This window comes from Panthera onca, chromosome E1, assembly GCF_046562875.1.
Source record: "Panthera onca isolate mPanOnc1 chromosome E1, mPanOnc1 haplotype 2, whole genome shotgun sequence".
In the NCBI taxonomy this organism is placed as follows: Eukaryota; Metazoa; Chordata; class Mammalia; order Carnivora; family Felidae; genus Panthera; species Panthera onca.
In genome coordinates, this window is record NC_138352.1 from 28,326,792 (window position 1) to 28,353,030 (window position 26,239).

The 26,239-nt window shown below is 50.2% G+C and overlaps 1 protein-coding gene across 5 annotated transcripts; it reads left to right on the forward strand.

The window, feature by feature from the left end:
- Nucleotides 1-6,675: 6,675 nt before the first annotated feature.
- FLCN (folliculin) lies at nt 6,676-26,199 on the forward strand. Of its 5 annotated transcripts, XM_060647076.3 has the most exons (14): nt 6,783-6,910; nt 7,540-7,618; nt 9,714-9,828; nt 11,895-12,167; nt 13,442-13,588; nt 14,686-14,907; nt 16,339-16,499; nt 18,437-18,528; nt 20,181-20,371; nt 21,851-21,964; nt 22,774-22,897; nt 23,915-24,046; nt 24,150-24,255; nt 24,926-26,199. In XM_060647076.3, the coding sequence occupies exons 4-14, from the start codon at nt 11,919-11,921 to the stop codon at nt 25,125-25,127; spliced, it is 1,740 nt and encodes a 579-aa protein (XP_060503059.1). In that variant the 5' UTR covers nt 6,783-6,910; nt 7,540-7,618; nt 9,714-9,828; nt 11,895-11,918; the 3' UTR covers nt 25,128-26,199. The 5 variants fall into 5 exon arrangements, with proteins under 5 accessions (XP_060503060.1, XP_060503059.1, XP_060503061.1 ...); XM_060647077.3 differs by lacking the exons at nt 6,783-6,910; nt 7,540-7,618 and adding an exon at nt 6,676-6,776; XM_060647078.3 differs by lacking the exon at nt 7,540-7,618.
- The last annotated feature ends 40 nt before the right edge of the window (nt 26,200-26,239 follow it).

A 26,239-nucleotide genomic window follows, 5' to 3' on the forward strand; every position in this document is an offset into this window, starting at 1 on the left:
GCTACATTTTCTTCTGGAAGGATTTTCAGTGAAGCTGCACAGCTGCCTTGTGATTATTCCCAGGGTCTCTCTGCAGAACTCTGCAATTTGTCTGACAGGGCTCACCAGTTAAGCCCGGGAATGGTGTGGAGTCTTTGTAAAGTATGAGAAGCCGGAATTAGAATTTAGTCCTTAAAAATGTCCCTCTCTTGCTAGCAACATTCACTTTTTTAAATGTGTCAACTTTATAGTCGGTCACATTTTCATTATCAAAAAGAAATCTCATGAGTCATGTAAAAAGTTGCCCCTGCTAGGCTTTGGGGGGGCATGTGGTCTGTTGTGGTAACTACTCCGTTTTGCCGCAGGAAAACAGCCACAGTGAGTCCCAAGAAAATGAACACAAAAATAGGCCGAGGGCTGGATTTGACCCTTCGTCAAAACCCTCAAATTCTCAAGCTCAGATTAGTGCCGCTTGTGGACTACATCATTTCCACTTACTTTGACATGTGCCTATACTAAGGAGAGAACAGTTATTTCACAGAAATTTTCCTGTTATCAGCATAGCAAATTCCAGACTTTTTTTAAAAAACAAGTTGGACAACTGATTTACCTGGATGTAAATTAAAATCACCTAAGATGTGTTTGAGAATCTTAGTAGCTGTGAGTCATGACTGTTTAAAGAATAATTCTCTCGTGGGCTTCAAAACGAATTCATTAAAACACCACATTATTTTGGGACCGAAACTATGGTATTTAGGGCCTGGTCCTACTATATGCAAACCACATCCTGGCCCCTCCTCTGTCAGTGTTGTCTCCACTTAACGCCCGCCTTACTCTTTCTGATTCTAGGGCTAGAACTCTGCATACCGCATTTCTTTTTTTGCCAGCTAGAGGCAGACTGGAAGGCTAGAGAGGAAAAAAGGACAGGCTTCCTACTGTCTGCTTCCTGTTGAATAGTAAAACCCCAGCAACAGCTCTTCGCCCTCGCAAGGATGGTTCAGCGCAACAGCGAGGACCAGGCTGTGATTCCCATGCTCCTAGAATTAAGCTCATCACAACCCTGGAGAGATTCCAGAATCGGAAGGCGGGCCTCCCCCACCCATAGCCCAGTTAGTTCCACTGGGCACCTCCCACCTTCTAAATTCTGTTACTGCTAATATCTTCCCTTTGTTCCCCCAGCCCTGAGGGTGGGATCTTTCCTGCAGTTACTACCTTGGTGAGACATTTTCCCCCTTTCTCCAATACCTAGTTAATGCATCGATTAAATTATTTCTGTTAAAGAAACGGGTGAGTGGTTTCTCTCTCTTGACAGGAGTTACCTTTGAAAATCTTGGGTCAAGGAGACGAGTGGCCTCATTTGTTACTAAGAGAATGTAAGATTTCACACATGCTGCCTCTGAAAAATCTGGAGCCTGGTTATGCCCAGTGTCTTGGTTGAACAGGTATCAGAATCTGTTTGCATGAATGGTTAAGCTGAGTTCTTCTCAGCAGCAAATTACTTTCTGAACACGTTTACTTATGGATACCTGTTGCCTTTTGATGGTGCCAGAAGATGGTGAGTTTGTACCTAGGGAATTAAGGCAGTTCTGAGGACCAGGGATATATAGCCTTGGGCTGGTGTTCATTGATGGACCTACCAGTTTTTTGAGGAATTTTCAAGTTTCGTCTTTTCATGGTGATATCAGATGTTAATAAATACTCTGGATTAATGAGAACGATTGCCCTCAGATTTCAGTACCTGCTTCATGTATTTGTTTCTGTGTTTCTATTTCCTGCAGTTACTACCTTGGTGAGACATTTTCCCCCTTTCTCCAATAGGTGCCAAGTAAACCACCCAAAGGGACAACATTTAGCTTTTCATACAGGCTTTCTTAAATGTGTGTGCTTGATCTGAGTGACCTCAGATTTGGGAGCTTGTATAGAAGGTATTATTCAAAGAAACCTCTGGTTGCATGTTTTTGTACGGTAGAAGTTTTCTGAGCCCAATAATGGTAGCGATGAGCAATAAAGTGGGGGAGGAGGGCGTTCTGCCTTGGATGGATGGCACCTCCTTTGTTTAGCAAATTGAAACTCGAAACAAAGCTAGGTGATAGTACTGTAACCGATGCCTTAGTAACAGTAATGCCTTGCGGTCTAATCAGGGACAAATACTTGCACTTTTCTAACAGTTTGGCAGAGGGGAAAGTTAAGTCTTGGGTTTTGAGGTGTGCTGAATCCTTGGTGTGCATTGGTGGACCTTGTTCAAGTTCCCTCCTCTGTTTATGCCAATGGTCAGAATGGTATTCTGATTCTCTCCCACTGCTTGCTTTACAGAGACAGAGTTTTGGGTTTGTAAGTTCTGAGTTTCTGGGTTTGCGACTTGAAATGGTAACCAATTTGCAGAAGAAAACATTATTTGCACGCAAGTCTGAGAAGTGGCAAAAGGCCCAGAGAAAATAAATGACGGCAAATCAGGTATTTATGAATAAGAAAAATCAAGGGTATCCTTTTAAGGCCGTTGAACCAACGACGGTAAACAGAGACAAACTCCTATCTGCATCCTTTCCTAAAATCAGAAGTTGAGACAAGAGAATTTCTGTTAATTGTAAAAGGCATTTCACAAGCCTGGATCCATAATGACCTGGTAAAGTTTATCAGACATAAAGAAGCCACTTGGCATTTAATATTTAACCAGCAGCTAGTATTAGGTTAAAACACAAGAAGCTAATCAGTTGAATTCTGAGGGGAAGGGTTTCTTAAAAGGTTTCTGAAAGTGCTATGGTTAAAAAAAAATGCTAAATTGGGGCGCCTGGGTGGCTCAGTCGGTTAAGCGTCCGACTTTGGCTCAGGTCACCATCTCGCGGTATGTGAGTTCGAGCCCCGCGTCCGGCTCTGTGCTGACTGCTCAGAGCCTGGAGCCTGTTTCAGATTCTGTGTCTCCCTCTCTCTCTGACCCTCCCCCGTTCATGCTCTGTCTCTCTCTGTCTCAAAAATAAATAAATGTTAAAAAAAAAAATTTTGGGGGCGCCTGGGTGGCGCAGTCGGTTAAGCGTCCGACTTCAGCCAGGTCACGATCTCGCGGTCCGTGAGTTCGAGCCCCGCGTCAGGCTCTGGGCTGATGGCTCGGAGCCTGGAGCCTGTTTCCGATTCTGTGTCTCCCTCTCTCTCTGCCCCTCCCCCGTTCATGCTCTGTCTCTCTGTGTCCCAAAAATAAATAAAAAACGTTGAAAAAAAAAATTAAAAAAAAAAAAATTTTTTTTTGAAAAATGCTAAATTAACATTAGCAGCGTTTTTTTTTTTTAAGAGAAAATATTATACTATTAATAGTTCTTGCAACTAGCTGGACACCTTATATGCAGAGTTAATTGTCTAATGACCTAAAACTTCAAACTGACTTAGAGGCTTTGCATGAGTTCCACCTTCAGAACTCACTGTTCGCAGCCTCTCGACAGCCCCCCAAACTTAAACACCTCTGAGAACACAGAAAGTTACTTTAGATGTTGGACGAAAGGAAAGCTTAGATTATTTTTATAACAGAGAATCTATTGTAATACCCTTAAAATAATGGGATGTGGTTAAAAATATTAGATATAATTGCTTACAAATGAAACACACTTCTTCCTGAAACTGAAAACTGATTCAGGGACATGGTGGTTTGACTCATAAAGCCCAACTGTATTGTATAGCCATATAAGACCGTATGTTGGTAAGGGCATACCTAAAAACCTCTATGAGGAATTTCACAGTGAGAATTTGTTCAGTGGTCTTGGCAACTTGTGTCCCTAAAGCACTCCATCAGTCTGGATGATGAGCTGGTCAATACCTAGTCAGTCAAGCCTTTTGATTAGTAGTAGGAAGGCAGAAAAGCATCAAGAAATCTTCAGTTCTGATTGAGCCCATTTCACTGGTGGGAAAACACGTTCTGGACCGTAAATGCCAGGACCCAGGAAGAGGGGCAGAGGGAGAGAGAGAATCTTAAGCTCCACGCTGAGCGCGGAGCCTGACGTGGCGCCCAGTCCCATGACCCCAGAATCATGACCTGAGCCAAAATCGAAAGTTGGACCCTTAACTGACTGAACCACTCAGGCACCCCCATAAAATTCTTATTATGGGATAGAAGCTTTGAGTTTAGCATGGTATTTCATTTCGTTGAACATTGTGGGGCATTATTGCCTGCTTTGCTTTCTCACTGATAACGTGGACTACATTTTCTGGCTTCCAAGATGTCTCTTTCAACTGAATGTCCTTGAAAGTTTATACGGTGCGGCAGCATAGTTTAATTAATCTTTGGTACAATTCATCGAGGCAAGGAATTGGCATGTAGTTCTTACTTTTAAACAGATTTATAGGTTTGAGAAAGCACCTCCAGAAGATGTAGGCGGTGGTTCCGGAAAGGATACTTAATGACACAAATGGCATCCAGCTGTAGTCGAATGCACACTGAATTGCATTGAAAATGGCAGCGGTTGAATAAACTGTCCTCCACTTGGCACAGTCATTAGCCTATCATTATGAAAATAAGGATAATCTGAGCTAGGTGGTGTCCTCCACTAACAAATCGAGGAAGTTAATTCTTCAAATCAATTACAATACAGGAACAGATATTTGTTGTTTCTTGGCTTAAAACCTATCTAACCAATGTCAGTTTCAAGAATAGCTACCGCTAAGAGAAAAAATGGGAAAAAAACCCAAAGATTACCAAAAAAAGGAAAAAAAAAGAAGCATCTTCCTGGCTTTCTTGAAACAATAGAATATGCAAGCAGCTTATATATATGATGTACATAAATATATATAATATGTAATATATATATTAATCTTGTAAAATAAAAATAGTCACGGTGACTGAAATTTTTTGGAAAGGATTGTAAATTACTTCCTTATAGTGTGGAAGTCAGTTAATCAGATTTGTATTTAGCATTGCTGCTATGGTAATTTTTCAGGGTAAATCCTGTTCACTTTGACAAATGTTGGCAACGATGTTTTTCTTTTAGAAATTGGAAAGGCACAGTCACATGAGGTGGCTGCAAACATTTCTTGCATCTTTCCACTAAGGCTTTCAAAGAATTCTGCAAACTCAATAAAATTCAAGTATCTGAAATTAAAAAAATTTTTTTTTACATTTATTTATTTATTGTTGAGAGACAGAGACAGCACAAGTGGGGGATGGGCAGAGAGAGAAGGAGACACAGAATCCCAAGCAGGCTCCAGGCTCCGAGCTGTCAGCACAGAGCCTGATGCTGGGCTCGAACTCACAAACTGTGAGATCATGACCTGTGCCAAAGTCGGCCGCTCAACCAACTGAGCCACCCAGGCACCCCTGAATTTAAAAAAAAAAAAAAATTATGTTTATTATTTTTGAGAGAGAGGGTGAATGGGGGAGGAACAGAGAAAGGGGGACAGAAATCAAAGCAGGCTCCAAGCTTAACCAACTGAGCCACCCAGGTACTCCTCAAGTATCTGAATTGTTGATGGCAAAAATTAAAAACAGAATTCCAAATCAGTATATCCTTGTGGGTTTTCTGTTATTTCCCTCAAAAATTATCTTGTGACTTACTAGCCAATATATTCAGTTTGTGCTGTTCAGTATCAAGAGGAACTGGAGCGGTAGGACAAGTAAACATATAAAGGCAATGCCTAACCTCCTAACTCCCATAGTCCTTCATCTTTTATCACACCACTAAAAGAAGACAGAAAACAAATTGTAATTTTGTCTCTGTCTTCTAACATGGAAATTCAAAGAGAGAAAGAAATGACCCGGTTATTTGAAATAACACAACCACCTACTTCTACTTCAAAATGGTTCAGGCTTTTTCCCCAACACTTGAGACAACCGCCCTCTGGACACCCCCGGCGGCAGTCACAGGGACCAGGATTCCGCCATAAGGCGCCCAGAGAGGTCGGCGGTTTTTGGACCGGCCCGGACACAAGGTGGCAGCACCATCTCTCTCGGAGGTCAAACCGAATTTCCTGCGGTTCAGGGTGTGATTCACATCCCTCTAGCTGTTCACTTTAAGGACCGACGGGACACCTTGCACTGATGGCCTTAAAATTAATCTTTGAGTAGACAGACTCAATAACAGGCACCCGGGTCTTAAAGATTGCTAACCCTAACCCTTAAAGATTGCTTAATAATTGACTCATATTTTTAAAAAGCCTGGATGAATTATAGTTCGGGTAGGTGAGTGGGTCACGCACATGCGCACTCGAGCCGCACCCCACCTCCAGTTACCGAACCGGCCACAGCACAGCGTCGCGCGCTTGCCCACGGTCATGTGACGGCCACCTCCCGGCCACCTGCCCGCACGTCCCACCGAAGACGGGGTCCGTAGGCAATTTGATAAAAGCCGCAGGTGACACTATGAGACATCACCCCGCTCTAACGTCAGACATTCTCTTTCATTTTCTCTTCGGTGTGGACCGGGAGTACTATACTCAGCTGGCTATATTTTTCCTCAAATCTCTTTTGAAAATGTTTTTTAATTTTAAGCATCCTCCCCTCCCTCCCCCCGTAGTTTCCTCCCTTCGCCGGGCCGGCGCGGCTGAAACCATTCCGTACTTCTCGGTGGGGGGAGGCGCGGAAGCCTGGCGGCGAAAGAGGGGGTGTCGGGCAGCCGCTTCGGGTTCAGCTCAGAGCTCGCGTGGCCGGGCTCGCGCGGTCTTCCCGAGGGTGCGGGCTGGGTAAGGCCCCGCTCGCGTCGCGGTGCAGAGGTGCCCTCGGCAGGCCCGCACGCCCCCCCCCCCCTGCGGGGGTGGGCGGATGGTCCGGCCCGGCCGAGTCACGCGCCTCGGGCTGGGCGCCGCGGCTGCAGCGGCTGCTGGTGAGTGAGGCGGCCGGGGTCCGAACCGAGGCTTCCCCTGCCGGCCGGGAGGCGCGGGGACGGGCGGGTGTCCCCGCGGGCCGACGAGCTCGAGCAGGGGCGCAGGGTGGGTCCTGTGAGGAAGACGCCGTCAGGTGCGCCGCGGCCCGGGCGCCGGAGCTGGGCTCGGAGCTGGGCTCGGAGCTCTCTCCGCCCCCTGGAATTCAGCCCCGCCGCGGCCCCCGGGGCGACCCGGGCCCCGACCGCCCTTGCGGGAGCGAGCCCCGGAGCGGTCCCCTGGCTTGTCCAGGCAGTTCGAAGAGGGGCTGTCGGGGCTGCTTCGTGGAACTTGAAGGGAGCCTGGCTTCCGGGAGGAGGGTGGTGGCGGCGGGAGGGAGTCCCTGGGGGCGGGGAAGGGGAATGGGTCCGCGCCTGTGGGCCTTGGAGAAGCCTGGCCGCCTTGGGGTTAGCTGCGGGGACCCAGCCGGGCTCTGAGTTGCTGTGCGGTGTTAGTGATCGGCGTGGCCGGGGGCCAGAGTGGAAGGGGTTGCAGAGAACCTGAGGTGTGGATGGAGGCGGGGCGGGGCGGGGTGGGGGGCAAATCCACGAACCGTAAAGGGATGGGGAACGTGACCTGGGTGCAGACCCCATCAGCGTCGTCGGTTTATTCCCCAACGTTAGAGATGCTGCCGGGAGACTGCACTCTTGGCATCCCTCCCACCCAGGTTTTGCCTTCCTTCTGGTTTAGGGAAGAGGGTGTGTGTCAAAATTCTTTTTTCCTCAGGCTGGCGTTCTGAGGCGGGCACTCTGATGAGCCGATAGGCCTAGAAGGATGGTAGAAGAGCACATTTCCCTCCAGTTTGGTGGGTATTGTTAGGTGCGTCCTGGTCACCTGGGAAAAATGTTTCCCCAAGAATTGGCTCATTGTGGGTTGAGGTCCCTGCAATTGGAGGCAGAGGGCAAGGGTTTGCTGAAAGGAGGTACTGGTTCTCCAGCCGGTGGTGTCCCGCCAGAGTGGCCCTAGGGGCTCCGTGTCACAGCAGAGAAAGTGCTGGAGGCATTGGGTTACCAACGTTGTTATGAAGAGATTGGGAAATAGCGGCAGGTGACTGTGTGTGCCCTACTGGTGTCACACATCAGGACACTTTGTAAACCAAAAACGAGGTGAAGGCAGTGGGAATAGGAAAGCCACCATGGTGTGACTGCGCTTGAGCTGGAAGTAATGCCCTGTGGGACTTTTCACGTTGCGCCTGCCGAGATCCAGCTGCTGACCCAGTGAGACTCCCCTGTGGGAGACTAGGTGGAGAAGCCGCAGGGGATTCTGATGGTCATTACTGGCCAAGAGCTACTGTGATACTGGATTTCTTTGCAAAGCCCTCTGTGATCCTCTGCGGTCCTATGAGAAGACACAGAAAGTGGGGAGGAAATAGGCCCAGGGCCAGCCTCAGCCACTGGGGGAGGGGGGCCGTGGGAGGGGCCCTGCCTCCTCCAGTTGTTTGGGTTCTTTCTTGGAATATAAAGTCGAAGAGATTTGGCCAGGGTGGGGTGTGAGCGCGTGTGCAGATTTCTGCCTCCTTGGATTCCGGAAGGCTGGCTGGAAGCGAAGAACTGTTAGGCATACTCAAGCCAGGTTGTTTTCTTCAGTAAACATCTGATGGAGATTGGAATTGGAGAATGAATAGAGAACTGACCTCCTGCTACTCAGAGTTCTGATGCCGCGTGCAGCGGTTAACCTGAGAGGTGGGGGTTCCTCTGTTTCTCAGCTTTAGGGTGGTGCCAGATGAGGATAAATAAGATATTGGACATCACCTGGCAGGTAAGAGCTGGAGACAGGCTTTTTCTGTGTGACTTCAGAGCCAAGTGGTACCTCCCTGTCTTCCACTGGCTGCCTGGCACCATGGTACTCCTGATCGGAAGAGTCAGAAGTCTTGTCCTCTTGTCCGACAGGACTGCTTTTCTTTCTTTTTTTTTTTTTTTTTTATTTAAAAATAATTTTTTTTTCAACATTTATTTATTTTTGAGACAGAGACAGAGCATGAACAGGGGAGGGGCAGAGAGAGAGGGAGACACAGAATCTGAAACAGGCTCCAGGCTCTGAGCGGTCAGCACAGAGCCCGACGCGGGGCTCGAACCCACGGGCAGTGAGATCATGACCTGAGCCGAAGTCGGACACCCGACCAACCGAGCCACCCAGGCGCCCCCAGGACTGCTTTTCTTTAAAAAAACAAAACAAGGGGGTGCCTGGGTGGCTCTGTCCGTTAAGCGCCTGACTTCAGCTCAGGTCTTGATCTCACGATTCGTGAGTTCGAGCCCCGCGTCGGGCTCTGTGCTGACCGCTCAGAGCCTGGAGTCTGTTTCAGTTTCTGTGTCTCCCTCTCTCTCTGCCCCCCCACCCCCGCTTGACTCTATCTCTTTCTTAAAAATAAATAAACATGAAAAAATAAAAACAAAATAAAAACCAAAAAACTATTAGTGACAGTAACCCAGGCTGACCATGGGTGCTGGGAAGTAGCTTAGCAACATCATCTCTGATCTTTCCTTTCCATTCGAGGAAGAGAGAAACTTGTAGGTCTAAGGTCTGAAGGGTTGAACTGGCATGGTGTGAGTGCTGCCAAGGCAGTCCCCTTGTAACCAAGGGTAGGAAGGATGAGGACCTTATATTTTTAAATATTTTGTATTTTTAAAAAGACATATTTCTATCTAAAGAAATCCTTTACGAAATATTCCTGTAGAGGTGTAAAAGTTCAGCTCACATTTTGGCTGCAAAGCCAGCTTGCTGTCCGCTGCTGCTCAAAAGGCAAGAGGCCTGCGAAGCCATTCAGCGCCCTGGGCAGCCCCACGTCTTCTTCTGTGATGTTCTGATTTTAAGTCGGCGGTAACTGCTTGCTTTTTGTGTATCACTAAGTCAGTTGCTCTTAGAATTCACTCTAGTTTTTTTTTTTTTTTTTTCTTCACTAGAAAACGTCAGGTCTTAGAGCTGAAGTATGGCCGCCCTGCCTGACTCATCTGGAAATGGCCTTGCACGCTGTTGTGTAGGCGGGACTGTGGACGTGTGACTTTGCTGAGTATAAAGGTTCGTGTGGATGCTCTACACGTCGGGTGAAGCTTAGCCAAGTGCTGCTTTCATGCGAATGTTTTGCTGGAAGGAACCTTATTTCTCTTCCCTTTTATGTCCCTCAAGGAAGATGTGGCCTCTTTTTCTGGGGTTAATGCCTCTGCCTTTGGGTCTTAATACTAATTTTCTGAGGTTCTTACTTTGTCAGTGGTCACCTCACCACCCCTTTCACAATGGATTCTTAAACCATCATTTTCCTTAATCTCACCAGAATGAGCCTGGTGGAACCCCTGTTTAAATTTGGCTTACTTGGGTCTCGTGCCACTAGGCTCTCAGACTGCTGTTCCCATGGTTGTGCTCTTGAACCTCTCCTGCCCATAGAGATCCTCAATGAGTTCTCCACTTCCTGTGGCAGCAACTGCCCCCTTGTTACGGGTAGCTCCCAAATCCCCTGTCCAGTATTTTAATGTGGTGCCTACTGTGCGTGTCAGGAACTGTTGTAGATACAACCTCAGGCTGACTCCTGTCGCCACTTAGGGAACGTTTGTACAGGGGAAGCGCAGTGCAGAGGAGGGGAGAGGGAGGCAGTGGGAGTGAGCGAGTGTTCTGGGGTGCTGGTTCGGGAGGCCTCTCAGCAGGGATGTGCCGGGCAGAACGAAATGGTGAGGATGGGGAGTCGGGTAGAGGTCTGTGGAGTGGCTCGGGGCTCCCAGACAGCGCGGTCTGGAATCTCCACGCAGCTCTCAGGGTTTTCCAGCTACATGTCCTGCTGTCTCTCTAACCCTGTCTCCTCTCCCACTGCCCACCTCCCTCCGGGAGGTGCCCCAGCTCTCCCTACGTGCCAGGCACGTAATCCCCGTCTGATCCCCATGGCTGACTCACATCAGCCCAGCTGATCTTCTCTCCAGTTTCCCACTGTAACATTCGAGCTCCGGCCCCTCCCTCAGGGACAGGGGCAGGGCAGGGGCAGTAGTTGTCGTGGCAGCTGAGAGATTGTCTGCGAGATGCCAGCTGGGTGGCAGAGTAAGCGAGCTGGCTGGAGAAGGGAGGCTGCTGGGAGGATGCAGTGACGGACACACCACGTGGGGTTTTGAGGACCCTGTCACCCAGGACTTGCTCACCGCCCCCCATGCATGTTCGCACTGGAACTGCCACTTTGTCTCCCTGGGTTCAGCTTCCTGGGCAGGTGCCTCTGACTGGCCAAGCCTTGGTCATGCCCATGCGGGGGGATGAGGACAGAGGATGTCTCGCCTTCTTCGGCTCCGTAATGGGGGAGGGGGTCCCCAAAGAGAAGAGGGTTTAGATCCTGGCCACTGGCCACTATGCTCCTTTACTGTATTTTTCATCAGAACCTATCAAAGGCTCTCCAATCTGTAGATAATTCCGGTCTTTACTAAGGCCTAGAAGGCTTCCTAAAATCCACCTCCTCCTCATCTTCTGCCTTCATCACCCATCTCTGTAGACAGACCCCTAGTCCTGCCCCCTCCGCCTCCACGGCTCCCTTCAGCTCTCACTCAGCGAGCCCTTGTGTCCAAAACCGCATCCCACCTCTCCAGCACTTCTCTGCCCTGGCCTTGCCGTACTTTCCTTCCCAAGGCTGGCACCGTAGGAGAGCAAGCAGTCTGTCATGTGTCCCTTCCCTCCTAGGGGTAAGCTCCGTGAGGGCGGTGGCCTGTCACCCAGCACAACTGCTGTTGATTGAATACATTGAAAAAGTGTCTACTCCAAACCCCACTGTTACTTATTTGTGTCACGTTTGCCCCATCGTCACTCGCACATGTGTCCTCTTGCGTGCTGTCTACCCTGTAGCCCTGTCACAGCTGTAACTGAAGGCTTTTCTGTGTGATCCTTGAATTACATCCTCCTTCCTCTGTTGTGACTCCTGGTCAGCACGGACCGAGGACGTGGTTTTTCCCGTACACCTGACACAGTGCTGGGTGGGTGACCCGCCTCTGCTGGCCAGGAAGCCTGTCGGTGGTGTCTCCCCAGTGCCTGTGCTCCAGAGGAGTTGGCAGGTTCTGTAGCATGAACACAGGCTGGGCGCTGATGTTGTTTCCTCTCTTCCCCACCCCCCATACACACAGGCCCCCTTCTGTCTCCAGGACACCATGAACGCCATCGTCGCTCTCTGTCACTTCTGTGAGCTCCACGGCCCCCGCACTCTCTTTTGCACCGAAGTTCTGCACGCCCCACTTCCTCAGGGGGCTGGGAATGGGGACAGCCCTGGGCAGGGCGAACAGGCCGAGGAGGAGGAAGGTGGCATTCAGATGAGTAGTCGGATCCGCGCTCACAGCCCGGCGGAAGGGGCCAGCGCGGAGTCCAGCAGCCCGGGGCCCAAAAAGTCAGACATGTGCGAGGCAAGTGTCTCTCAGGGTGTTGGAGACGTTTCTTTCTCAACAGGGACTCATGCTGTGTATTTGACCTCCTGGAGAGTGGGCAGGACACCCTGGGGGACTAAGAGCAGTGGACGTGACCTCACGGGAAGGTGTGAGCACGGACCGTTCTTTGTGGGCCCTGTGGAATATGCTTGCTTCTTCTCATGTCCTTTTAGTTCTTTCCCTTCACCCCAGCGTTCGCTTTTTCAGCCCTCCCCTCTGCTGCTCATGTCTGCGTGCCAGCCCATCGTAGGCTCCGCTTCCTTCAGTCCAGTGCTCTCGGGAAGTTTTCTCGTGGGGTCCTGGCTGTTACTTCTGGTGTCATTTTGTGAGCTCTGGGGAATGAGGTTTAAGTTCCCTCAACAGGCTGCTGCTTTGAGTGACAGCTCTAGGTCGGGACCTGAAACCAGAGGCAGTGTTAGACCTGTCACTGCAGTGTGAACAGGAATCCAACTGCATGAGCTTGGTTCCACTGCGAAGCAGGTAGCATGCCCAGGATTGCTGTGTTTATTGCTGGAAACACCCGTGAGGAAGCAGAAGGTGGGGAGAGCCTCGCTGCTGTGAACAAGTCTGACAGCTGTGAAGGAGAAGGAAGGAAAGAGGAGTGCTGGGCAGACAGAGTCCTTGAGCTGGAATTGCCATGTCCTGCATCTCACGGGAGGGGCTTGCCTCCATACCCTCTTGTGCAGACTCAGGGTGGGGAGAGCCTCCGGGATGCGTGATCTCGGCACCAAGGTGGTGGTGGCTCCGGAGGGGCAGCAGCTGGGGCCACCAGTCGATCTGCTCCACAGCACACGATCTGAGCTTGTGTTCTCAGGCTGCTGCAGTAGCTTGGAAGTCTGGCAACCTCCTGAGGCCCTCACTAAGTGGCTATGTCAGGACCAAGGACAGGCTGGCACATAGTATGTGAGCCACTTTGCAGCCCCGAGCCTCAGCTTTGCCTTCAGTAAAATGGGGATTCTCACCGTAATTATCCCATAGGGCTGCGCTTTGGGTTATATGAGATAATGTATGCAGAGCTGTTCATAATACCTGCTATGTAAGTGCTCAGATTAGACCTCTTATTCACACTCTTGATGATCTTTGTGATCTCTCTGTCCTGGTTTTCCTGTTCAGGAAACATTTGAGATCTTCAGATAAGTACTCTAGAAGCCAGCTATTTTTATATGAAAATAGTTGGAGTCTTTTGTTCCCATGTGCACAAGAAAGTTTGTTACCTGCTTCCTAATTGGTTCTCTTTTCCTTCGGGGGGGCAGGGCTGCCGGTCACTTGCTGCAGGCCATCCTGGGTATATCAGCCATGATAAAGAGACCTCGATTAAATATGTCAGTCACCAGCACCCCAACCACCCCCAGCTCTTCAGCATTGTTCGCCAGGCCTGTGTGCGGAGCTTGAGCTGTGAGGTGAGCACCATGACTCAGGGGGCACTCTGGGGATATCACACACATCTAAGGTGCCCCGAACAAGTTCAGTACTGGTTACAGTGAGGAAGACAGAGTCCTGCCCTGAAGAGGACGTGGATCAGTGAGTAGGAGCACGGAGCAGCCCCAGGTCTCTAGGACGCCAGAATAGGTTGGGTTGGACCCCAGTTTTCTAAATGGTTGCTAGCTTATAATTTCAAGCACCAGACTTCTGTTATCTGTTCACTCTTGGTGAATATATTTCTAAGATATTAAGTATTTCTAGGATATTTCATTTACCATATCAGGTATCACTTTTTTATTGTCTCTGTCATCATTACAAGCCTTAGTGGTCACCGTGTGCTCTTAGAACCTGCTGAAGGGTAAATCAGTTTGTTCCTTAACTATACCCCGCTGCTGTTTTGATTTCAAGTCTTAGTTCACGTCTTTTGATTTCAAGTTCTTAGTCTATGTTTGTATCTGTCACGGATTCATAATCCCAGTTGTAAAATTTCCCTTTTCCATACTGACTTGAGCAGACACACTGAGCGTCTCTCTCTGTTTTCACTTGACGGTTGCTGTGTGCCTACCTTCAGCTCGTTCCCTCTTTTTGATTTCCTGTTGGCTAATCTGCTAGAAGCAGATGGTTGTGCCAGATAGAATTGTGTATAAAGTAAGAGTGAGTATGTCATGAGGGAGACCTAACTTTTCTCCTATAAATGAAGTATGCAGGTTTCATTGAATGGACCCTACGATGACTATTTTGACCTTCCCCAGTATATTCCAGATGAGTGACAGTTGGAAATTTGAGTCTGGAGTATTTACAGTATTTGAATAGGAGTTATTTATGGCTCAAGGTAGAAAAAAGTCCTGAACCTACTTGCCCTTGCAATCCATGATAACGAACGTGATCTTTAGACAGTTTGATCCCAGGAGCAGATGAAAGCAGTTTTCCTGTCTTGGCCCCCACCTTTCCCACTCTTCCTACGACAGATGCTAGTTTATTAGGCCAGAGAGATAAGTCTGAGGAGGAGGATTTGACTTTGTGTCACTAAAGCCAGCACAGGACTGTGTCCTGGAAGGACTGCTGATTTTCACAGGTCTGCCCTGGCCGTGAAGGCCCCATCTTCTTTGGAGATGAGCAGCATGGTTTCGTGTTCAGCCACACTTTCTTCATCAAAGACAGCCTGGCCCGGGGCTTCCAGCGCTGGTACAGCATCATCGCCATCATGATGGACCGGATTTACCTTATCAACTCCTGGCCCTTCCTGCTTGGAAAGATCCGAGGGATCATTGACGAACTTCAGGGCAAAGCACTCAAGGTGACCCCACAGAAAGAGTGGGTGGCAGTGGGGGAGGAACTTCACGCCGACGGGGGGTGGTCAGAGCACGGGTGGATTTATGACCTCTAGGTCTTGGTGGCTGTTGCTCTGTCTGAATCTTCTGCCTTCAGACTCAGGGCTGGTGATGAGCCTCACCGTCAGTCCTGCTTGCTTTACTGGGCTCTCGGGAGTCCGCTGTTGTCCCAGTTCTCCTCCAGCTCTGGCTTCTTTACTGCGGTCGAATGCCCTGGTGTCTCCCTGGTGCCTGTGCTTCCTCTGACCTTCATTTCCGAAGCCTGTCCATTAATCGTGTTGTAGACCCACCACCAGCGTAGGCCTCTAGCTGTGGCATCACGTCTCTCAGGATAGGCTGGGTCATGCTGTGGTAACAGACAGCCCCCGGACCTCGGTGGCTCAAAGCCACAGTTTGGTTTTTGTTCATGTTCTGTGTCCATGGCAGGGAAGTGGGATCTGCTTACTGCAGTCAGCCCAGCAGGCGGACCGCAGCCAAAGGGGAATGTTGCTCGTTTCTCTGCTGGAGGGGTAGATGGTGCTGGAGGGCCTTGTCTCTCTCCGTCATTGCCAGAACTGGGCATGAGTCCCCCCCCCCCCCCCCCCCCCCCATACCGGGTCCCTCCGTGGAAGCCTCCGTGGGCCTGGGACTGGAAATACTTGCAGAGCAACACTGATGACCACCCCCACACGTGCCACCCGAGTACTGTCAAGTGCCTAATGAGCAGGTTGTGGGAGAGGGACAGGAGGTCACTTACCCCATTCCTCTTCCTCGGGTGGCTTCTAATCAAGATGCAAAGCAAAACCATCCCGTTTGGAATTGTTAGGCTGGCGGCACTTTCTGTGCCCTTCAGAGGGGGACTGAGTTTTCAGGAGCAGGATCCAGGATGTTGGCTGTGAATGAGCTGGCTCTGGGTTTCTTGGCTGGTTTGGTTTGGTTAACAGGCTACCTCTTCCCAGGGCGTGTGGGTGGCTCATTCGGATCAGCGTCCGACTTTGGCTCAGGTCATGATCTCACAGACTGTGAGTTCGAGCCCTGTGTCGGGCTCTGTGCTGACAGCTCGGGGCCTGGAGCCTGCTTCAGATTTCGTGTCTCCCTCTGTCTTTGCCTCTCCCCCACTCACATTCTATCTCTCTCTCAAAAGTAAACATTAAAGGGGCGCCTGGGTGGCTCAGTCGGCTAAGCGTCCTACTTCGGCTCAGGTCACGATCTCACTGTCCGTGGGTTCGAGCCCCGCGTCGGGCTCTGTGCTGACGGCTCAGAGCCTGGAGCCTGTTTCAGATTCTGTGTCTCCCTCTCTCTGACCCACCCCCGTTCATGCTCTGTCTCTCTCTGTCTCAAAAATAAATAAACGTTAAAAAAAAAAAAATTAAAAAAAAAAAAAAAAAAAAAGACTAACTCTTCCCTTTGCATTTCAGGTATTTGAAGCAGAGCAGTTCGGATGCCCACAGCGTGCCCAGAGGATGAACACGGCCTTTACGCCATTCCTGCACCAAAGGAATGGTAATGCCGCTCGTTCGCTGACCTCCTTGACAAGCGATGACAACTTGTGGGCGTGCCTGCACACCTCCTTTGCTTGGTAAGGAGATTTTCAGGTCTTTTAGCACCAGTTAGAATGGGTACAGTCACGGGTACAGTCATGGGTACAGTCACATAACCCATATAGTGGTTGGGTTATGCATGAATCTGGGGAGAAAGGTTGTTGGATGAGTTCCCCTCAGTGCCTCTCTGCTGTGTACTTGTTGGCAGGCACCGACCTGGGCTACAGTCCTCCTTTCCCTCCAGGCATCTTCCCCTGAGCGTGTGGAAGATTTACTTAGGTGGCACTCACTTCCCTGTGGTCTGTTGGTTTATTATTTAAAAAAAAATTTTTTTTTCAGTGTTTATTTTTGAGAGACAAAGAGTGAGCGGGGGAGGGGCAGAGAGGGAGACACAGAATCTGATGCAGGCTCCAGGCTCCAAGCTGTCAGCACAGAGCCCAACATGGGACTCAAACCCACGAACCGTGGGATCATGACCTGAGCTGAAGTCGGATGCTTAATCGACTGAGCCCAGGCGCTCCTATTTATTTAGTTTTTTAATTAATGTTTAAGAGAGAGAGAGAGAGAGCATGAGCAGGGGAGGGGCAGAGACAGAATGTCAAGCAGACTCCACACTATCAGTGCAGAGCCCTGCTCGGGGCTCAAACTCATGAACCTCGAGATCATGACCTGAGCCAAAACCAAGAGTTGGATGCTTAACTGGCTGAACCACCCAGACGCCCCTCCCCCTGATATGTTTAAAATGATGCTCCCATACCAAGAGCAGTGATCACCTCCCTTTTTTGTCTACAACAATAAACGTTTCTCTCACACAGCTCTGTGGGTCAGGAATTCGGGAGTGGCTTAGCTGAGTGGTTCTGGCTCAGGTTCTCAGGAGTTTATCGGTTGGGTCTGCAGTCATCTGGCAAGCTGGTGGTGCTGTGGGCATGGTCACGTCAAGCACCTGTTGTTTGTGAGGAGTGTGCCATTCGCTGACACCTGCCAAGTCAGGAGGAAAGGATTGCCTTTGAAAACCACCATAGTCTGGCCTCTGGCCTCAGATCGCTTCTGTTCCTTCCATTGCAAGATGTTCTCGCGAAAACTCCCAAACTCTTGTTCTTGTGCAGCAGTGGCCCCAGGTGTGGGGGCTCGTCGTCGAAATCAGGCCCAGGTACAGATGAGGCACCTAGAACGAAGATCTTTGAGGGTGGCCTCTGAGGACCTGTGACGTCAAGAGAAAGTATCTGTCTCCCCCACCCAATGTACAGTCATTTAGGGAGGTTTTCAGACAGACCCAAAATAGAATAAATAGTCTAATGAACTGCACACCCTCATCATCCAGCTGTAGTAGTTACAACATTTTACTGCTTTTTCTGTCTCCTCACTTTTTTCCGGAGTATTTTCTTTTTTTTTTTTTTTTTAATTGTTTTTCTTTTAACGTTTATTTGTTTTTGAGACAGGGAGAGACAGAGCATGAATGGGGGAGGGTCAGAGAGAGGGAGACACAGAATCTGAAACAGGCTCCAGGCTCCGAGCTGTCAGCACAGGGCCTGACGCGGGGCTCGAACTCACGGACCGCGAGATCGTGACCTGAGCCGAAGTCGGATGCTTAACTGACTGAACCACCCAGGCGCCCCCGGAGTTTTTTCTTAAAGCACGTTTTAGTTGTATCATTTCAAACATAGAGCCATTATCGAACAAAACTGACAAATTCCTTCGTATCATCCAGCCCAATCCATGTTCAGTTTTCCTGTTTTGCCTCAGAACTGACCGTTGAAGTGGGGTCGGGTCACCCCTCCACTTGCACATTGTTCTCTGTGCCTTTTGTTGGAGGACCTGGGTCACTTGTCCTGCAGAATTCTTGTTTTGGATTTGGCTCAATGTAACTGCAATGTGATCTTCTATAAACTAGTAGCCAGATCAAAAGGCTTGTCTGGCTTCAGGTTCCGTTTTTCTTCTGGCAAGAACCCTTCACAGATGGTGCTTTGTTCTCCAGGCTCCTGAAAGCGTGCGGCAGCCGGCTGACTGAGAAGCTCCTGGAGGGCGCCCCCACGGAGGACACCTTGGTCCAGATGGAGAAGCTTGCGGGTGAGCCGGGAGAGCCCGTGCTGGAGGCCTTGCCTGTGGTGGCTGGCGGGGGCCGCGTCACAGCCGTGGTGGCTGGCGGGGGCCGCGTCACAGCCTCCAGGCCCTCCTCCGTCCTCACGAAGGGGACCCAAGGATGGGAAACCGGGGGGAGCGTCTGCAAGGGCTTGCCCTTTGTTCTTGGGTGTTTTTATCGTGATTTCCTGTCTCCTTTTTGACAGTCCTGTGAAAGAATCTACTGCTCTGGGCAGGTTGGGAAAATCTGCTAGTTGGGGTTGTTGGAGGGTGGAGAGGACGGGTCGATTAAAGGTTTTCTTGTCCCTGTTTTACAATATCCAGGCGCTTGGTCTCTCTAGACAGTCTCTCATTCTTTGTTCTTTAATGATAAAATGTTACGCGTCAGCTGGACCCAAGGTTTCTGTCAAGGATGGTTCGGGTCCCAAGCCTTTCCAATGTCTGGGCAGTCCTCCCCAAGTTCGTGACCAGATCTGGGGCTCAGGGTCCTGGGGGTTTTAAGTAACTCCCCAGGTGATTCTGGTGTGCTGTGCACCAGCACAGGAACCTCTGGTCTCAATCCCGGCCGTGCTTTTCCCTCGGAGGTGATTTGATTCTTGGTGATCTAGGTCCACGGCCTCAGCTTCGGGGTTGGGTAAACCAGACTTGTGATGTATGTCGTGTGTGATGTGTTACCAGTAACACTTGACGTGCTTCAGGTTGCGTGTGATGGACCTTAATGAATCGGAGCCGGTTCTTCCTAGTCAGGTGACTTCGCACGCACTTCGATTCTGACATGCTTCTTTCCTGAGTGGGAGAAGAGGGTAGAGTATCAGCGGGAGCAGGGCAAGCTCTGAAAAACAAAGCCGTTGCCGTCCGCCTTCGTGTCCTCGTGGATCAAGTCGGGCCCGGGACCATTTGCTACTCTGATTAGAAATTAGAAATTTCGAGGCTGGTGAAGATGGCAAGGGTAGTCTGTTGGTGAGAGTATTTACACAGAGAGCCGAGCAAGTCCATCCGAGCTCGTAGGAAGGCTAGACATGCGGGCACGCAGGGCTCTCTGTCATGTCTTGGACTGCAGTTCAGCTCCGAGCACGCACTTGGATTTGGACAGAACTGGGGCCAGATCCTGGCTCTGCTCCTGTCGTGTTCTGTGTGCACAGATCAGGCCTCTTCCCTGCAGGTCTCACTCGGAACACGGAATGAAGATGTCCTCATTTGTGACAGTTGTCACACAGATTAATGGAAATAACAAGTATTTCTTTATCTGTAAGATGAGAATAGCACTGACCTCGGGACACTTGGGAGGATGAAGAGGAATAGCGTGTGGCCACCCCCAGCATAACACCTGCCTGGGGAAGTGTTCAGTGAATGAGCTGTCAGCTTGCTCAGCGTTGCATTTTTCCGTGACCGTGAGCAGCTCCTAGTCTTGCAGGTGCCTGCTTCCTAATGCAACGTGAGGCTTTGAGCTAACTAAATAAGCAAGCAGACCAACCCTCCCTGCTCACCCCGGGGCTCCGAGAACAAGACGTATGAAAGCTGGCCCAAACCAGAAATCAGGAGATGCCTTGTGCTAAAGTGGACACGACCCTTTTGCATCCAGGGAATGAAGGGATCCAGGGGCAGCATGTTCATAACTGTCTGTGTTGTCCGCCTTGCAGACTTAGAAGAGGAATCAGAAAGCTGGGACAACTCTGAGGCTGAAGAGGAGGAGAAAGCCCCTGTCGTGCCAGACGGTGCAGAAGGGCGGGAGCTGACCAAATGCCCAGCAGAGTCTTCCTTGCTCTCAGACTGTGGAAACTGGCAGCCCCGAAAGCTGTCTGTCTTTAAGTCCCTTCGGCACATGAGGCAGGTAGGCGACAGAGGAGCACACCCCCGCTCAGAAGCTCTAGAGAAGAGCCCAGCCCCCTCATCCAGCACGCTTTGTCCTTCAGGCCCGTCGTGTTCGAGACCTGGCAGGAGTGTCGGTTAGGAGTAACCAAAAAAATCCTTGATGGCTGGCTGAAGACGGCAGCGGCCGTCTGGGGTTTCTTAGCCACGGGATGTGTGCTCCCCTTTTAGTGATGATGTGCGTGTCTGTTTTAAAGAGATACCTGCATGGTTGGCTTCTCACGGTTCTCTCATCTTGTCATTCTGGAACCTTTTAAAGGAAGTGAACATCACTATTGATTTGCCTGCAGCCTAGACACTTTGTAAAGTAGAAATGATGGCCCTTCTTACAAGAAATTGGAAAGAACCCAGATGTCCAACCAAAGGAATTGCATCCAAATGATGGGATGTCATTAAACACAAAGAAGAGAGCAAGCGGTGTATTGTGCAGGGTGGTAGGTGTGTTTATATGCGATAGCAGAGACGGAGTCTCACGCAGCACTATTGACCATGGTTATATTGGGTCATACAGGAGGAAGAGGTCACAAGATTGTAAGGACAGTCCCTTTTTATACTTTTCTGTGGCTATTTTTACAGTGAGCGTGAGTTTTATCAAAAGACATTTCTGTTTTGGAAAATGGAGTAAGGACTGATTTAATGGCAGATGCTCTGTGGGGCTGGATGAGGAACAGTCACCCATCAAAACCATGTATTTGGCTAAAATCATCCTTGTCGATTGCTCATGTAGTTTAACGTTGGAACGAATCTTAAATTCCATGGGAAGTGGGAGTGTTTTTTGAAGCTATAAGAGTCTTCTAAAATCTCTAGTATTTCTAGCCTCCCTTTTTATTTTTTAAAGCCATGCTCATAAGCCATAGGATAACTGACTGAATTCTCCTAAAATGCCAGTATCAGGGAAGTTATAAAAAGTCGGGTGGAGAGAGAGACTGTTCTGGCTAAAGTAGGATAAAGATAGCAGAATAAGTAAAACAGTCGTGATCCTTAAGTGAATCCTGGATTGAAACAATAGCAGCTATAGAGGATATTGTTAGAGGTTTGGGGATCCAGATACTGGGTTGGTGGCACATGCATATGGGGCTTCTGGGTGTGGTTGTGTCGGAGAGCCCTGTCCTTTCTGGGTGCTCAAGTGTCATGCTGCCTGTCCCTTACTTTCAAATGGTTCAGCAAAATAGCGTATATATAGAGAGAAAGTGAATGTTGCAATTCTCTGCCTCAAGTGTTTAAAAATAAAATTGGAGAAAAGATCTCAAAGTGTGCAAGGGCTTTGCGGTTAGGCTTTCAGGTGCAAATCCAGAGACTTCCTGCTGCATCTTCCCGGCTGCAGGCTAGTTACCAGCTTTTCTCTCTTGGCCCATCTCCCTTCCCTGTACAGAGAGCACACAAATAACTTGAGGTGCATGGGAGAAAATTCACAGAGAAAACCCTGAACTATATCTTTCAGGTCCTGGGTGCCCCGTCTTTTCGCATGTTGGCCTGGCATGTTCTCATGGGGAATCAAGTGATCTGGAAAAGCAGAGACGCAGACCTTGTCCAGTCAGCTTTTGAAGTTCTTCGGGTAAGAGGATTTTTTCTCTTAAGTATTTTGTAGCAGGACCGGATTTGTCTAGTGGGTTTTTTTTTTAAATCCTGACTTCGGGTGTGAATGTTAAGAGGCATTAATGGCTCAGTGTAAAGGTTTGTGCCTGAATCTAAGATATGTGTTGTTTTCTCCACTGTGTAAAAAAATGGCAGCCATCAATGGTCGTTCTTTCCAGTGGAAGGAGTCTGTGCTAGGAGTCTGATAGATTGATAACTGACTACCTTACACCCCATCCCCAAATCCCTCCAAGAAGTCACGGGCATGGTTCTCAGCTGCCAGAGAGGCAGGTCCGGGTCACCACACGTTCCTGGGCACAGGACATTCCCAGTGAGTCAGATGGGATGCGGGTCTACCGTGCTGTCTGCGCCCCAGAGGCGCAGAGGGCGCCAAGGCGTAGGTCTGACTCTGATGATATTCAAGTCATCAGAAACCTGGTGCATGCCTCACGTCTTGCTAGGCCTTTGAGGGCACAAGATGAATGTGACACAATCTGTCAGAAAGCTTAAAATCTTTTTGTGGGACGAGGGAAGAGACAGAAACCGAAGATCGATAGATTAATACCGCAAAGCAAGAGGTAGCATCAGTCCTGTATGACTGATTGCCGGAATAGGAGTCGGGGCCGTGTGGGAGACACCCCAGTGGGGCTGTGTGACCAGGAGTGCCTTCTGGGAGGAGAGAGGCTTTGCACTGAGCTGCAGAGGGCGCTTGGGGCGTGGGTGATGGAGACAGGCAGTGGCGGGGGACATTCCAGCTGGTGTCAGCCTGAGTCACTGGGTCCTCTCTAGACTATGCTGCCGGTGGGCTGCGTCCGCATCATCCCTTACAGCGACCAGTATGAGGAGGCCTACCGGTGCAACTTCCTGGGGCTCAGCCCCCACGTGCAGATCCCCTCCCACGTGCTGTCCTCAGGTGCGTACCTTTCCCGTCTGACCCGAGTCCCTGCGCCTTAGGGCACACGAGCAGAAGTGGGTCTCCGCCGTGGACGTGAGGATGCTGCTGGCTCGAAGCAGGAGGAGCAGCTTTCCCGGCGGCTCTGGGCGTCGATTTTCTGTCCGTGAAGCGGGTGAGGGTTGGACAAGGCGGCCTCAGAGTGAGGGTGGCTTGTCTGGATGTGTTCTCGGTGGAGGGCAGGATACAGTCCTGGGGGTGGGCACGGCACAGATGGCTGCCAGGCTCTCGTCATGCCATTGTGCTGAGTTGGTGATGCCAACAGGATTCCGGAGACGACGACTCTTTTACGTGCCTTAAATCCATCCTTGACGTTCTCGAGTACAGTGGGGCTTGCTCAGCCCGGCTCCTCCCTCAGTGCTGGCAGGTTCCCTCTGCCTCCTCCGGGCAGAGCCAAGAATCTAGTCAGCGTCCTCGTCTTTTGGTTTGGGCACTTTAGCAGTCGGCGTGGGTGTAAATCCCAGCCTCCCCAGGCAAGCCAGGGGCTTCTCTGAGCACCCGAGCACACCGATGCAAGGTGGCCAGGAGGTTGACGGGTGGAGCTTCTGGCGCCCAGCAGTCCTGAGCTGCCGCTGCGGTCAGCACCCGGGCTGGGTCCTGAGTCCCTCGGACGGCACCTGTTTTTGGAACACGGGTTCCTGGTGTCAGAGATGGGCTTGAATTTCTTCACCACTACTAACTGTGTGACCTTGAGCCAAACCGCTTTGTTCCCCTGTCATAAAATGGGGCTAACAGCGGGACCCTGCCACAAGGCTGTTTAGCGTTAGCTGAACTGAGGTATGTAATCAGGAGTGACTGTAACATAATGCGTTCGCTGAGGCAAGAGTTAATCCTTAACCTGTATTCACAAGTACACCAGAAAAGGCTTTAGATGCCCAAGCGTTAGTCTGGGGAGGTGTTTCCGCTCTGTGATCCGAGATGACTCGGAGTGGCGGCGGGAGGCAGGCTCCCCGAGCGGTGCGTTTTGTGTCGCTGCAGAATTTGCTGTGGTCGTGGAGGCCCACACAGCCCCTCGCTCCAGCCTCCACCCGGTCGGGTGCGAGGATGACCAGTCCCTCAGCAAGTATGAGTTCGTGGTGACCAGTGGAAGTCCCGTGGCCGCGGACCGAGGTGGGCGCTGCTGAGCAGGGCTTCCTTTCGCAGGGGGAGCGGGAAGGAGGGTGAGGCTGCCTCTCGCTCCCCATCATGCTGACGGCCCCGCCCTTGTTCCCAGTTGGCCCCACCATCCTGAACAAGATGGAAGCTGCTTTGAGCAACCAGAATCTGTCTGTGGGTGTGGTGGACCAGTGCCTCGTCTGCCTCAAGGAGGAGTGGATGAAGTGAGCACACGCCCTGTCGGCCCCCAGAGTTGGCTTTCCCCGGGGGCGGGCTGGCAGCCAGCGGCAGTTATATTCTGCTGGCGAGAGCCAGAAGCTGTTTCCAGAAGAAGAAGAAGCCGTGGCCTCCGTGAGAAATGGGCTAGAATAGGAGTTCACAGCGTGGGTTCAGATAGCATCTTCGCCATTTAGTCTGTTAGCTGGGTGGCCTCGAGCAGGGTCAGCGCTCCTCATCCCCACGCGGGTCCTCTGTGACATGGGAGTGACACGTGCCTCCAAGAGAAGCAGTTATTTTTGCTGCTTAATTAACTTTAAAAATCTGAAAGCCAGATAACAGATGTTCCCTTTCCGTTGAAGCTAACTAGTTATTCCGTTAGTAATTTTTCCTTAGTAATTTTCTGTCAAATTCAGTTAGACCTTGTCCTGATTTAATAATATAATGAAGCTTGGGAGCACTGAACTCCTTTAATGAATTTAAAGAAAATGTGCGTTGTCCCCCATCCTGAGGCCCCAGCCATGTGACCCAGGGCGGAAGTGCGGGGCAGGCAAGAGGTCCTGGGGTGTGCAGGCGTCTGCAGGGCTCTGGCTGGTCCTGAAGCCGTCCGGCCTCAGCCCAGAGCCCTGGTGCGATTATGCTGTGGTGTCTGAGTGCTCTGTGTTTGATTTTCTTCAGCAAAGTGAAGGTCCTCTTTAAATTCACCAAGGTGGACAGTCGGCCCAAAGAGGACACGCAGAAGCTCCTCAGTATCCTTGGAGCATCCGAGGAGGACAATGTCAAGCTGCTCAAGTTCTGGATGACGGGTCTGAGCAAAACCTACAAATCGCACCTCATGTCCACCGTCCGCAGCCCCACGGCCTCAGAGCCTCGTAATTGACCCCGCCGTGGGAATCTGAGCCCACGTTCACCTGAAAAGCGGCGATTGCCATCTTCGCCGCTGAGCTCAGAGACGGGTCTCCGAGGGCAGTCACAGACCACTCCTGTTTCCTGGTAAGGAGTGGAAACTGTTGGGGCTGAACTTTGCCCTCTCTGTGGGATTTGGGCCTGGTGTAGTTTTCAGTACCATGCCACAAGCCCGTTGGATTGCTCCAGCTCTGAAGGGGGCACAGAGACACTTGGGACACTAGGTCCCCTGTGTGTGTGCACCTCTGTGAGAGATGACCAAAGACAATGTGCATCTCCTGTCTCTCAAGGATTTCGATCTCAGAATTTATAGGGAAAACACGTGAGGCCAGTCCCAACTTGGGTATTTTGGCCACAGTAAAAAACCTCTCTTAAGGTTAATGTTTGAACCTTTCTGTTCTGAAACCCAAGACTTTTCCAGGTTTTATATGTCTTCGTGTATGTTTTGCTCCAGTTGTGACTTTTCAGGGTCTGTGCTGATCCTCAGTCATTGTTAGTGATCTGGTTTTGAGCTCTAGGAGTGGCTTTTGGGGTGGAATGGATGTTTTCCTCATCTTTGGGCCCTCTGGGGTTCATGTTCTGGAATCGTGTAACTTCCAAGGCTTCTGGCCATGCTCTTGGGTGGTTGCTTTGGCATTTCCCTATAGCTTGAGGACAGGCCCTGATCTTTTTTTTTACACAAAGAGGATACTTTGCTGAAATGTCGGATAGAGCCATCTGTCTTGCGTGACTCACTGGATGTGGAGCTGAGGAACCCACCACAGCTCTCTCCCGTATCACTTTGCCCTTTATTGATTGCTTCTTTAAACATTTACATTTGGCAGCAGGTAACAATTTTCAGAATATGGTGATTTAAGAACATTTTCTCATGCCAGTGTGCACCTTTAATAAGGATTCGTGGCTTGGAGGGATTTTCCAGCAGTTTTGCTGATTTGTTTATAGTTCTTTGCCTAATTTATATTTAACATGGAGACTAAGTTCATATGACTAGGTATCTATCGTGCAAGAACATTGAAACACAATAAAGATGTATTTTTTTAAACTGTCGACTACGTGGTTTTGTTGGTTTGATACCTAGAATTTTCT

Coding starts and splice junctions, on each gene's coding strand:
- FLCN (XM_060647077.3), top strand. CDS start 11,919: ATGAACGCCATCGTCGCTCTCTGTCACTTCTGTGAGCTCCACGGCCCC. Junction 21,965..22,773: donor CAGCTTTTGAAGTTCTTCGG/GTAAGAGGATTT, acceptor GGTCCTCTCTAG/ACTATGCTGCCGGTGGGCTG. Junction 24,047..24,149: donor TCCCGTGGCCGCGGACCGAG/GTGGGCGCTGCT, acceptor CCTTGTTCCCAG/TTGGCCCCACCATCCTGAAC.